At 43.5% G+C, this 14,821-nt stretch overlaps 1 protein-coding gene across 10 annotated transcripts in view; it reads right to left on the bottom strand.

Annotated features, from left to right (window-relative positions):
* MAST3 (microtubule associated serine/threonine kinase 3) overlaps positions 1-14,821 on the bottom strand; it is a 368,908-nt gene that overhangs the window by 103,571 nt on the left and 250,516 nt on the right. For 6 of the 10 annotated variants that reach the window (XM_073599643.1, XM_073599678.1, XM_073599601.1 and 3 more), the window contains 4 exons: positions 11,817-11,889; positions 2,982-3,002; positions 2,807-2,885; positions 694-851 (listed from right to left, as the gene is read on the bottom strand). In XM_073599643.1, coding sequence (XP_073455744.1) covers positions 694-851; positions 2,807-2,885; positions 2,982-3,002; positions 11,817-11,889 — 331 coding nt within the window. The remainder of the gene's footprint in view (positions 1-693; positions 852-2,806; positions 2,886-2,981; positions 3,003-11,816; positions 11,890-14,821) is intronic. The other 4 variants (XM_073599652.1, XM_073599608.1, XM_073599670.1 and 1 more) reach the window with 1 other exon arrangement.

Below are 14,821 nucleotides of genomic sequence, written 5' to 3' on the forward strand. Positions count from 1 at the left end.
AAGTTGCAGAAACATCTCAAGGATGATCAGGAGGCAACAGGATGCACCGGAGTTCAATTTTGAGTGTCATGGCAAAGGCTGTGAATACTTATGTACCTGTGATTTTTTTTTCTATTACTTTTAATAAATTTGCAAAGATTTCAAACAAACTTCTTTCACGTTGTCATTATGGGGTATTGTTTGTATTATTTCAAGGAAAATAATGAACTTAATCCATTTTGGAATAAGGCTGTAACATAAAATATGGAAAAAGTGAAGCGCTGTGAAAACTTTCCAGATGTACTGTAAATACTGATCAGAGCACCTCTCTGGGCATTAGAAAACATAGTAAAAAAGGGACACACAGATGTGTAACTTTGAATGATGACCTGTTTTCTTGATTTACTGGAACATATAAACAAATCAATGAGGCCGTGTATGTACATTCAATATGATGTCAAGTAACATGGAAAACAAAAACAAAAAAAGGGAGAAAGTCAACTGTGCATACATTTTCAGAAGTTACAATGATTATACTGTATGGAACAGCTGTGAGTGTGGACCTGTCTACCATTTCATACAGTAGTCAGAAATTAACTAGAGAATTTTATCATCATGAAGTATGCAATCACTAAACTGCATTGGTTGGGTAGCAAGGTTTTATATTTCAAGTGCAAGATGATTTTTAAGGTTAGTACATTACAGTACTCTCACCTAAGGCTTCGTGAACGAGGCCGCATACATGGTGGTTGCATTCCTTCTTCATTGCTGACGCTCTCTGTGCTGCGGAAGTGCTTGGAAAGAAAATGCAGCTCATCGGCAGTGGGCTGGTAGGGTAGTTGATGAAGCCTCTCTTGAGAAGAGGAGGAAGACTGGAGAGAGAGACGAGAGAGACAGAGAGAGACAGAGAGACACAGAGAGAGACACAGAGAGAGACACAGAGAGAGACACAGAGAGAGACACAGAGAGAGACACAGAGAGAGACACAGAGAGAGACACAGAGAGAGACACAGAGAGAGACACAGAGAGAGACACAGAGAGAGAAAAACATTAATGCAAACAGAGGTTGTTGCCTACTTGGGATGCCTGGCATACAAAAATTATTACAATACCTAAAAACAACATGTAAAAGCCTGGTCACACTCATAGGGAGTCTATAAAAAATAACTAGAACGTGCAGTATAAACATTTGAATTATCTAAAATGTGTCATATAACTGAAGATTAGAGGGTGCAACATAAGTGTATCATAAAAACATTAACAAAAAAAAAAAAAAAAAGACAAAAAACGGCAACTTACATAGCTAAAAAGCACATTTCACATATCTTCAAGGGGCAGCACCAAGAAATGGAAGTTAATACAGATTGCTTCCTCTAGTAGCTGTTTAATATTACAACCATTCATTTTAATTCTTTTTTTGCATCATTCACTGTGAATATACACCTATAAACATACTTGGGGACGGGGAGGGGGTGGGGGGGACGGGGAGTCCGGGCGGCCTTGAAATGCATAGTCAGGCCCTCCTGGTGTCTAATGTTATCCGCTTCAGCTTTCCTATGCTGTCAAAGAGTCTCCTACATTTTGGCAGACCTGGCCTGTGGCGATGCACACTTCATGGTCTGGATTACCACTGCTACCTCAGGGACTACAGTTTTAGCTGACTGAGGCTATGCAATATGCGGTTTTTATTTTGCCAACATTTGAGTTGCAATTTTTTATATCTCTTCTATTAATATGCCTTTATGCTACACTTAGGTTGCACCCTCTGCTGTTCCTTTTTTTAATTGATCTTAGAGATTTGCTTCAATCTCTGTGGGAACCTGCAACAAGTGTCCTGGAATTAACAAGGGTTAACCCTTGGTGTACCAACTAGGACATTAATGGACTCTTGCTTTGTATTCATATAGTGTATTAATTTTTGAGCACACATTTTTTGCACCATTTTTCATTACGGTTCACAATACAAATGAGGATTAGTTTAGTCACAAACATTCCAATTAAAGCAGAACTTCACCTTAAGAAGGGAAATTTTGCTTATCCTCCTCCTCCACCATTATTGGAACATTTTTTTTCAGGGAGCAGCTGCTACCCATTTTGTACAGGTACGTGCTTACATTACCGCTCTGCTCGCCATAGAGACACACACACACTGCATTTATGGTAAATGTTTTAGGCCTAAAGATTACTTTAAACCCCCAAAACAGTATATACAGTATTTTCTACTAAGCAGAGACCCCGTATAATAGAATGACTGCAGTTGCAATTTTTTAAGTCACTCGATAATTACCTATTTAATTAAATCTATATTATTATCAAAAAAAATTCTCAAATTAATTTTCGTGCACACAAACACAATAGAATACCTATTTTTTTTTAAATATAAAAGATCAGGTTGCATTGAGCGAATATATTCTCTTAGAGCCCTATGGTCATCTTAAAAGAGTGACAGCCTTCAGGTAGCCATATTGTATTGAATTTTACAGAAAATTACAGAGCTGCAGATTGAAAACGAAAGGTAGTTTTTAATAACATTCAATTACAATAGGACTTCGCAATTGTATATGCTATATTTTGTTTTTATTTGCAATTTTTTTTCCGCACGAAAGTGGAGTTACCCTTTAAGTGGCGGTCAGATAAAAAAAATTTCACCCATTCATAGGAAAATCAAAACCAAAAAAGGGCAATGTATTTTTTTTTTCCCCAAATCAAAACTGTGCATCGTAGAGGGTTAAATCATGACATTAGCAAATATGGCTTTATTCAAACCAGTCCACCACATTTCATTATTAGCTTTCAGATATTTATCTTAAGAACAGCAGTGATTTACCGAAAGAGTGGAACTTGGAGTGTTGGTACCATATCCAGATGATGGCAAAGATGCCAAGGACCATCTACGTCCATCAGATCTAAAATAAATTAATGAAAATGGTTACAAAAGTTTCATAGTTAAAAATAGGTTGTGAATCCAATGTTGATACATGACAAAACATATCTGTTATTACCTGTCAGTGCGTGGTCCATGACTTGAATCATTTCAGGGATTACATAGCAAGAAAAAATAAATACATTAAAATATATAACAGGCAGTATTAGTAATATCAGTACAAAGAATCATAAAGATAATACAATAATAACAGATCATAGCCAATGTCTAATAAAAGAATGGCTCATAAGCATGGAATACACTTGTTGACAACCTCTTAATTGTTCTACCTTATAAATCCATTAATAAATTGTTTGCAGAATAAACCCTTGTGAGATCTACTTTGTTATTTAACAGCACTGGGATTTTTTTGATAGATCAATATCATGTCAAGGCTCAGTAGGTGAACTACACTGATGGTGAGATGCAAATATACTGCCTCAGAAAGGAAGACACTGCAACAGGGCTCGTACAGTATATTCAGTCAGTTGGTCTATCGTGGCAGGGAGCACACAAAGGCCAGATCTGTATATCTGAACCTCTGACCGCTGCACTGTGTGTGGTACACACTCTTAAGCACTTCACTCTGTGCAATAAACACTCTTGACCCCTGTGCTGTTTGTGATGCACACTCCTGAGCCCTTCACTCTGTGCATTATATACAGTACACACTGCTGGTCCCTGCATTTTGGTGTGTGCGGTTTGTACATGTATTCTTGCTTGTGGCACAGTTAGGGTTGCACCGAAACCAATACTACAGTGCCTTGAAAAAGTATTCATACCCCTTCAAATTTTCCATGTTTCGTCATGTTACAACCAAAAACGCAAATTTTCTTTATTTTATTGGGATTTTATGTGATAGACCAACAAAAAGTAGCACATAATTGTGAAGTAGAAGCAAAATGATAAATTTTTTTTTTTTACAGATAAATATCTGAAAAGTGTGGCATGCATTTGTAGTCAGACCTCTTTACTCTGACACCCCTAACTTAAATCTAGTGGAACCAATAGCCTTCAGAAGTCTCCTAAATCCACCAGTGTGTATTTTAATCTCAATATAAATACAGCTGTTCTGGAAAGCCCTCAGAGGTTTGTTAGAGAACCTTAGCGAACAAACAGCATCATGAAGGCCAAGGAACACACCAGACAGGTCAGGGATAAAGCTGTGGAAAAGTTTAAAGCAGGGTTAGGTTATAAAAAAAAATATTCCAAGCTTTGAACATCTCACAGAGCACTGTTCAATCCATCATCCGAAAATAAAAAAAAAAAAAAAAAAAAAAAAAAAAAAAAGAAGAAGGAGTATAGCACAACTGCAAACCAACCAAGACATGGCCGTCCACCTAAACCAACAGGCTGGGCAAGGAGAGCATTAATCTGGTCTTTATGGAAAAGGGGCAAGAAGCAAGCCCTTGTTGAAAGAAAGCCATAGGAAGTCCTGTTTGCAGTTTGCGAGAAGCCATGTGGGGGGACACAACAAACATGTCAAAGAAGGTGCTCTGGTCAGAGGAGACCAAAATTTAACTTTTTGGCCTAAAAGAAAAATGCTATGTGTGGGGGAAAACGAACACTGCAAATCACCCTGAACTCACCATCCCCACCGTGAAACACGGTAATGGCAGCATCATGTTGTGGGGATGCTTTTCTTCAGCAGAGACAGGGAAGCTGGTCAGAGTTGATGGAAAGATGGATGGAGCAAATTACAGGGCAATCTTAGAAGAAAACCTGTTATGCCATGTACACACGGTCGGATTTTGACCTTGACCTTGACCTTGTTGTCGGAAATTCAGACCATGTGTAGGCTCCATCACACATTTTCCATCGGAATTTCCGACACACAAAGTTTGAGAGCTTGCTATAAAATTTTCCGACAACAAAATTCGTTGTCGGAAAATCCGATCTTGTGTACACAAATCCGATGCACAAAGTGCCATGCATGCTCAGAATAAATTAAGAGACGAAAGCCATAGGCTACTGCCCCGTTTATAGTCCCGACGTACGTGTTTTATGTCACCGCGTTCAGAACGATCGGATTTTCAGACAACTTTGTGTGACCGTGTGTGTGCGCAAGACAAGTTTGAGCCAACATCCCTTGGAAAAAATCCATGGATCTTTTTGTCGGAATATCTGATCAATGTCCGACCATGTGTACAGGGCATGCGTCTGCTTGACTGACTTATTTTATTTATTTATTTCAGGTACTTATATAGCATCATCAATTTATGCAGCGCTTTACATATACATTGTACATTCACATCAGTCCCTACCCTCAAGGAGCTTACAATCTAAGGCAGAGATTCACCTTCCAGCAGGATAAGGACCCTAAACATACAGCCAGAGCTACAATGGAATAGTTTAGATCAAAGCAAATTTATGTGTTAGAATGGCCTAGTCAAATTCCAGACGTAAATCCAATTAAGAATCTGTGGCAAGCCTTGAAAATTGGCGTTCACAGACACTCTCCATCCAATCTGACAGAGCTTGAGCCATTTTGCAAAGAAGAATGGGCAAAAATTTCACTCTAGAAGTGCAAAGCTGGCAGAGACATCCCCAAAAAAGACTTTTACTGACTCAGGGGGGCTGAATACAAATGCACGCCACACTCTTCACATATTTATTAGTAAAGAATTTTGAAAAACATGTATCCTTTTGCTTCCACTTCACAATTATGTGCCACTTTGTGTTGGTCTATCACATAAAATCCCAATAAAATACGTTTACATTGGTTGTAACATGACGAAATATGGAAAATTTCAAGGGGTATAAATACTTTTTCAAGGCACTGTAAGCAGTTGCACAAATACTCGTACAAATGCTCAGATACCTAAAACAGATACCTTTGTGGTGCAATTTGAGCCCATACAAAACAAATGGGCTCAAATTGCACTGCAAAAAAACAAACACATGCAAATTGACTAGGAAAGTAGTGCGTTTCCCTCACCGCTCCTACCTGAACAATCTGATGGACAGAAATTGCAATGCATTCCCGTTCAAATCGCATGTGATTCTTTGCAAAGCGATTTGAGCCTATTCACTTTGTATGGGCTCTAATCGCACTTATCGGTAATCAGCATCGGTGAGTAGGGATGAGCCGAACACCCCCCTGTTCGGTTCGCACCAGAACATGCGAACAGGAAAAAAGTTCGTGCGAACACTGTTAAAGTCTATGGGACACGAACATGAATAATCAAAAGTGCTAATTTTAAAGGCTTATATGCAAGTTATTGTCATAAAAAGTGTTTGGGGACCCGGGCCCTGCCCCAGGGGACATGGATCAATGCAAAAAAAAGTTTTAAAAACGGCCGTTTTTTCAGGAGCAGTGATTTTAATAATGCTTAAAGTCAAACAATAAAAGTGTAATATCCCTTTAAATTTCGTACCTGGGGGGTGTCTATAGTATGCCTGTACAGGGGCTCATGTTTCCCGTGTTTAGAACAGTCCGATAGCAAAATGACATTTCGAAGGAAAAATTCCATTTAAAACTACCTACGGCTATTGCATTGCCGACAATACACATAGAAGTTCATTGATAAAAATGGCATGGGAATTCAACACAGGGAAACCCCGAACCAAAATTAAAAAAAAATAAAAAGACGTGGCAGTCCCCCTAAATTCCATACCAGGCCCTTCAGGTCTGGTATGGATATTAAGGGGAACCCCTCGCCAAAAAAAAAAAAAAAAAAAAACGGTGTGGGGTCCCCCCAAAAATCCATACCAGACCCTTATCTGAGCACGCAACCTGGCAGGCTGCAGGAAAAGAGGGGAGGACGAGAGTGCGCCCCCCCTCCTGAATCGTACCAGGCCACATGCCCTCAACATTGGGAGGGTGCTTTGGGGTAGCCCCCCAAAAAAAACCTTGTCCCCATGTTGATGAGGACAAGGGCCTCATCCCCACAACCCTGGCCGGTGGTTGTGGGGGTCTGCGGGCGGGGGGCTTATCGGAATCTGGAAGCCCCCTTTAACAAGGGGACCCCCAGATCCCGGCCCCCCCCTGTGTGAAATGGTAAGGGGGTACTTACCCCTATCATTTCACTAAAAAACTGTCAAAAATGACAAGAGACAGTTTTTGACAATTCCTTTATTTAAATGCTTCTTCTTTCTTCTATCTTCCTTCATCTTCTTCTTCTTCTGGCTCTTCTGGTTCTTCCTCCGGTGTTCTCGTCCAGCATCTCCTCCGCGGCGTCTTCTATCTTCTTCTCCTCCGGCCGCTCCGCACCCATGGCATGGGGGGAGGCTCCCGCTCTTCTCTTCATCTTCTTCTTCATCCTCTTCTCTTCTTCTTTCTTTTCTTCTCCGGGCCGCTCCGCACCCATGCTGGCATGGAGAGAGGCTCCCGCTGTGTGACGGAGTCTCCTCGTCTGACGGTTCTTAAATAACGGGGGCGGGGCCACCCGGTGACCCCGCCCCCTCTGACGCACGGTGACTTGACGGGACTTCCCTGTGACGTCACGGGGAATGCCACAGGGAAGTCCCGTCATGTCCCGTGCGTCAGAGGGGGCGGGGTCACCGGGTGGCCCCGCCCCGTTATTTAAGAACCGTCAGACGAGGAGACACCGTCACAAAGCAGGAGCCTCCCTCCATGCCAGCATGGATGCGGAGCGGCCCGGAGAAGAAAATGAAGAAGAGAAGAAGGAAGAAGAGAAGAGGATGAAGAAGAAGATGAAGAGAAGAGCGGGAGCCTCCCCCCATGCCATGGGTGCAGAGTGGCCCGAGGAGAAGAAGATAGAAGACGCCGCGGAGGAGATGCTGGACGAGAACGTCGGAGGAAGAACCAGAAGAGCCAGAAGAAGATGAAGGAAGATAGAAGAAAGAAGAAGCATTTAAATAAAGGAATTGTCAAAAACTGTCTCTTGTCATTTTTAACATTGACAGTTTTTTAGTGAAATGGTAGGGGTAAGTACCCCCTTACCATTTCACACGGGGGGGGGGGGGGGGCCGGGATCTGGGGGTTCCCTTTAGCTTCCCTTTGGCTTCCAGATTCCGATAAGCCCCCCACCCACAGACCCCCACAACCACCGGCCAGGGTTGTGGGGATGAGGCCCTTGTCCTCATCAACATGGGGACAAGGTGTTTTGGGGGGGCTACCCCAAAGCACCCTCCCAATGTTGAGGGCATGTGGCCTGGTACGGTTCAGGAGGGGAGGGGGGTGCACTCTCATCCCCCCCCCCTCTTTTCCTGCAGCCTGCCAGGTTGCGTGCTCGGATAAGGGTCTGGTATGGATTTTTGGGGGGACCCCACACAGTTTTTTTTTTTTTTGCGCGGGGTTCCCCTTAAAATCCATACCAGACCTGAAGGGTCTGGTATGGAATTTAGGGGGAACCCCACGTCATTTTTTTTTTAAATTTTGGCCGGGGTTCCCCTTAATATCCATACCAGACCTGAAGGGCCTGGTATGGAATTTAGGGGGACTCCCACGTCATTTTTTTTTTATTTTGGTTCGGGGTTTCCCTGTGTTGAATTCCCATGCCGTTTTTATCAATGAACTTCTATGTGTATTGTCGGCAATGCAATAGCCGCGGGTAGTTTTAAATGGAATTTTTCCTTCGAAATGTAATTTTGCTGTCAGACTGTTCTAAACACGGGAAACATGCGCCCCTTTACAGGCATACTATAGACACCCCCCAGGTACGAAATTTAAAGGGATATTACACTTTTATTGTTTGACTTTAAGCATTATTAAAATCACTGCTCCTGAAAAAACGGCCGTTTTTAAAACTTTTTTTTGCATTGATCCATGTCCCCTGGGGCAGGACCCGGGTCCCCAAACACTTTTTATGACAATAACTTGCATATAAGCCTTTAAAATTAGCACTTTTGATTTCTCCCATAGACTTTTAAAGGGTGTTCTGCGGCATTCGAATTTGCTGCGAACACCCCAAATTGTTCGCTGTTCGGCGAACTTGCAAACAGCCAATGTTCGAGTCGAACATGAGTTCGACTGGAACTCAAAGCTCATCCCTATCGGTGAGCACAAGTATCCGTACTTGTCGATAAAAAAAAAAAAAAAAAAAAAGGAAGACGTATTGCTGCAACCCTAGACACAGTCAAAGCAGATCTCGTCTGTAAAGGACTGTAGCACATGTGTGCTGTGTATACAGGGAGAAGAATGCAACAGATTGGTGTCAAATTATGTTTTCTAAATCTTTTTTTGCTAAAATGCATTTGAAGTGTCATTTGTGTTTTATAATTGCATTCTCAGCTGAGAACAGTTAGGTTGTCACATTGTATACAGACTGTACTAAAAGTTGTAGCCAGCTAAACAAATATATAATAATGAACACCAACTTCTTGGCTGTTTCTGTTCATATTACCATGAAGCGTCAAGTGTCAGTTGGGGTTCTTACCAAATCTGCTTTTGGTCTATCTTTAAGCCACACCCAAATGACCATCCCCACTTTTCACCACAGTGCACTATGCGTTCAGTTTTCTGCCCCTTTAAAATCTGTCCCTCCATCATGTTCAAAAATTGGAGGTATGGAAAAAAAAAAAAAAAAAAAAAAAAACTCAGAAGAGTCTGCTTAGTCTGTGATAAACTGACTGAGTCACTTCTCAAAATGCAAACATGCCAAGGGCCAGGAGCACCAGCTCCACCCTGGCGACATAAACCGTGAACCTTTGCCCAAGACAAATCTAAAAGTGATCCACTGTATCAAAACAGCTAGAAGCATATACACATTTCTGATATGCAAACAATATGCCAATGTCAGGAGAGGAACAACTGAAATAAATGCCTAGTTCAAAAGAAAGAAAAGTGGATCCTAAGGTAAAGCAGCCAAAAAGGAGGGCGTTTTGGGCCCCATGTCATATTAGGCTTGCTAGAGGGCCAAAAAACACATTTGTTTTAACAGTGTCGTGCCTTTGTTCCTGCAGCAAAATGTTTCAGCCAGCAGATGATTAACACCTCAGAGACAGGAAAGTGATTTTTAGAATAAAATTAAACAAAGCTGGTGATATGAAAAGTTGCACATAGTGCATACAACATACAAATGGGTTGATGGATGCCAAAAAAACTAAACAAAACAAAAAATAAAAACACACACCACACTGCATAAAGCAGGATTAACCCACATAATGTTTGTGATCTACCGTAAATTGATAAAAAGCATCTTTCCACCATATATACTGCAACAGGAAAAATGAAGAGATATGAACATATCTGATCCCCTGGAATAAGACCTACCTGGTATAACAGCCACTGGGAGGAACAACAAACTACTTGAACCTCATGAGTGCAGGGATATGAACACGAAGATCTCTGGCCTAGCAGCCACAAGTGCATGAACCACAATATGGCTTCATGCACATGGCCATAAAGCATGCAGAGCCTGCATAATCACTCTCCATAGACCTGCAGCTGCCATGTCCAGCTGCCCATTGAGATTAATTAGAAGATATGGCTGCATGCAGTTATGCTCCAGAGCGGCAGATGTGTTTGGAGCAAACATCTGAGCAAGTGCAAGCAGATGTGGGTCCCAGGAGAGGGATTACACAGGCTCTGAATGCTGTACAGCCCCTGTGCCATCATGTGAGTGAAGCCTATAATACCTGAAACTAGACAAAGGTAATGAGATCTTGGTGGAGGACAGTGGGGAAAAAGACAGAGGAACATGACAACCACAAATAAAAAGGAGAACGAAAGCAACAACAGAGAGCATACAGTCCAGACTCTAAAAGCATTTCTGCTGACCATAACACAGGTAACTACTGTTTCTGATCTTTTTTTATTTACACTAACAGATACATTTTCAGAACAAGTTTTCAGGATATACCCCTGTCCTTTTACTTCAGTGCTGCTTTGACCTTAGAAGTAGGTATATCCAGAAAGCTTGTCTACTAATACACCAAACATTTTTTCACCTGTGACCCTACAAAGTAGCTATCCAGATCAGCGTATCCTCAGCTATAGCTTTGGCGGCCATACCCTGCTCTTTCTGGATCAAAGAATGCAGAGTTAGCCTGGAATGTTACTTTTGGGACCTGCACTCTGCACTGTGGCATTTTCCAGACTTCTGTGTACCGTGTTAGTAAGCCACAGAGACCTCTTCAGGTCCAGTGTAGAGATCGGGCATGTTCGAAACCCCACATGCCTGATCCCACCAGGAAGCCGACACTGCCAAGCGCTACTCACATGCAGCAAGACATTTCCTGGTCCACAGCTGAACAGATTGGGAAATTTCTCGCTGCCTGGGATTAGCAGTGTGCAGTGTTTGTTTCCTGGTGGGATCACGCATGTGGGGTTTTGAAACACGCTCAAGCCCATCTCTAGTCCAGAGGCATGGCACAGCCTCTGGTGTGACCCGGTCTCTGACAACTCATATAGGTAGTAAGGCCGGTCAAACTGAACTGCTAGGAGCTACCAAGTGGTACCAGTAGGTGCTATTGAGCACTATTTTAAAATTCCTGCCAGCACCATCTAGCTGCAGTAACGGTTAAAAACTAAGTGCAGTTAAAATCAAAAACAGAATATTCAGTACAAGGAAGATGACTTACAGCCAGTATAATGTGTCCTTGTGTCGATTCCTCCACTGTTAATATTAATTCTCCTCTGTCCTGCCACCCCCCTTTGTCTATCAGATATCATTCTTCTTAAATGGACCCTCCTCTCCTGAAGTGAAGGGTTTTAGAGTGTTCTGCTTAAGCCTCAGACTGTTGTCTGTTGTTTTCTAGATATACCTGGTCCTCTCCAAGCTTTTCTTTCCACAAGGTCAAGGATTAGGTGTGCTAGGCTAAGGCCTTTACCGAAGTTAACATTTATTTTTTGTGTATATTGAAAACACTCGCGCTTGACAAACGTGAAAATAAAACAGAAAAAAAAAAAACGAACAGACAAAGAATAGTACTGTCTTCAGCAAACAAGAATTGAAAAACTATTAAAAAAAAAAAAAAAAAAAACAATAAATGGGTGCGTTCCACTCACCTACGCGCAAAAGGAAAGTTGACAGATGTACTAGTAGAGAAGTTTCTTGGGCTGTCAAGAGGGCTGCTCCCTGCTATAAAAAGAGCATGCAAATGAGAAAACATCTGTACGTGGCAGCTAGAGGTACTGTAAATATGACAAAGTGCAAACACCATTTTAATAGCAACACAAACCGTTATTTTTGACAATCCCATATAAGCTTGCTAGACAAAATTCCTTTCAGGTTTCCTGCATGGTTTGCAGCTTCTCGTATGCTGTTTACTTATGATTTCCACGGACTATGTATCCCATGGCACCTTGCTGCCTCCAAACTGATTCCTGCACTGACTCTGTCCCATGAAAATCCTCCTCTTAGCACCTCTGTAGTTCAGGCTCTCTGAGATGTGCGACACAGCAGTGCCTACCCACAGGGCATAGTAAATATGCGTCACATAATTTAATGAATGAGGGAGCGATAAAACAGGCAGGCATTCAGGAGGCGGCAGTTACCACCCAGGAATGCCTGGCATCTGCTGCTCTACCACTCTCTGAAAATAGATCCACTATGAATTGTTATTCATAGAGGCAGTAGAGAGTGCCGTGCCCGCATGTGCAAATGGGGGCTTAAATCAGGGGTCCACCTAAACCGCCAAAAAAAAAAAAAAAAATATATTAAAAGCCAGCAGCTACAAATACTGCAGCTGCTGACTTTTAATAAATGGCCACTTACCTGTCCTGGAGTCCAGCGATGTCGGCAGGCGACGCCGAGAACCCGCTCGGTTCTCGCCAGCTGCCGCCGCCATCCTAGGTGAGGGAATCAGGAAGTAAAGCGTTGCGGCTTCACTTCCCGGTTCCCTACTGCGCATGGGCAAGTCGCGCTGCGCATCGTAACTGGTCCCTGCTATCTCCTGGGAGCTGTGTGTTTCCCAGGAGACAGCGCGGAGGGACAGGGAAGAGGCATAGACTCCCATGGGAGTCTATGCCGGAAGTAGGTGCAAATACCTGTCTTAGACAGGTATCTGCACCCCCCTCCCCCCTGAAAGGTGCCAAATGTGACACCGGAGGGGGGGAGGGTTCCGAAAAGCGGAAGTTCCATTTTTGTGTGGAACTCCGCTTTAAGGTTTTGATCAAGTAAATTACTATTTAGGGTTTATAAATATTTTATTAGACACCAGCTTTGGTATACCTTTTTAAACAGTAGATCAGGCAATATATTTAAATATATATATTTTTTTTATCTGCAATACAGAATACTTTATAATCCCAATAAAAAATCCCAGATGCAAAAACACAAACAAAATTACCAACAGCCATTAACACCAAATAACATAATAAAACTACACTACAATCTGCATGCCTGCCTACCCAGCATGCCACTGCATACAGTAGAGCGCTGACCAACACAGACTCATAAAACATCTTCAGGATCGCCTGGCAGATGTTAAAGGACCTCAGTCCTCCTCAAAAAGTAGACGCGGCTCTGGCCCTTCCTATAGAGCACCTCAGTGTTCTTGCTCCAGTCCAGATTACCTATGTGCACCGCCAGATACTTGTAACTCTCTACTACCCCAACATCCACTCCCTCAATAGAGATTGGAGTCACTGGTGGTTTCCTCTTTCTGCAATCCACAACCAGCTCCTTTGTCTTTGTCAATTTTAGATACAGATGATCAGGGCTTTTTTCAGCTGGAACTTGGTGGAACTCAGTTCCACCACCTCTGGCTCAGGCCCTCTGCTCCCTGCTGACCACTATTACTTGAAAACATAAAGTCCAGCTTCTATGCCTACAAGTGACATGCAGACGTCAGAGCTGAAGAGGGGTAAACAAGAGATGTGGATGGGGATGCAGAGGTAAGCAGCTGTAGGAAAAAGACCAATTCTGCTCTCTGTATGCAGCGCACCCCTGAACTCTGCACTATTTACATAGCACACCCTGAACTCTGCAGTCTGTCTGTGTGTACCCCCCTCCCTAAACTCTGCACTCTGTACATAATGCAACAACTGGTATTTAATGTCCCTGTTAAGACCCTCCCACTACTGGTGAAATTTGACCACACCCACTATTTGATGCGGTTTGGAGTGTGTGTGTAAGGGACGGGGGGGGGGGGGGGGGGGGAGTCGTGATTTAGTTCCTGTACCTATTTTCTGAGAAAAAAAGCCCTGCAGATGATTAACCTCACACCATGTGACAACCAAGGCCAGGGTGATTACTTCAAAAAAAAAAAAAAAAAGCAGCAGTATAACTCAAACAGTGACCAGCGTCAGGTTTCTTACAGAACAAAGTTGCCAGTTCAGGCACACACATCTTGCAAAGGTTATTGCAACAAGGAGTGTGGGCGGAAAGAGGAATTTCCCTGGTAGGTTCTTTTCAGCACTTTTGAGGAAACATCCTGGAAAGGACATAAAGTGGTTGTTAACCCACTTTTATTAAAATCCTCTCTGCACCATTATAAGACGTTTCCCTGTACCTGTGTTCTGTAAATCTTGGCGCTCAGCCGATTACTCTCCAGCTCACAGCTGCAGTGGGTGGGGCCCGAGCCCTCCTGCTGACATCAGCCAGGGAGGGGGAGAGAGGGAGGGAGAGAGAGGGAGCGAGCGAGGGAGAGGGAGAGAGAGGGAGCGAGCGAGCGGGAGCGAGCGAGGGAGAGGGAGCGAGAGGGAGGGAGGGAGAGAGAGAGAGAGAGAGGGAGGGAGGGAGCGAGCGAGCGGGGAGGGAGGGAGAGTGAGGAGGGAGCGAGAGGGAGGGAGGGAGCGAGCGATCGGGGAGGGAGGGAGAGAGAGGGAGCGAGAGGGAGGGAGGGAGAGAGAGGGAGCGAGAGGGAGCGAGGGAGGGAGGGAGGGGAGAGAGAGAGGAGAGAGAGAGAGAGGAGAGAGAGAGAGAGAGAGAGAGAGAGAGAGAGAGGGAGGGAGGGGAGCGAGCGAGCGAGCGGGAGGGAGGGAGAGAGAGGGAGCGAGAGGCGAGGGAGGGAGAGAGAGGGAGCGAAGAGGGAGGGAGGGAGAGAGACGCGAGAGGGAGCGAGAGGGAG

The sequence above is a fragment of the Aquarana catesbeiana genome, linkage group LG01 (assembly GCF_042186555.1).
Source record: "Aquarana catesbeiana isolate 2022-GZ linkage group LG01, ASM4218655v1, whole genome shotgun sequence".
NCBI classification, from domain to species: Eukaryota; Metazoa; Chordata; class Amphibia; order Anura; family Ranidae; genus Aquarana; species Aquarana catesbeiana.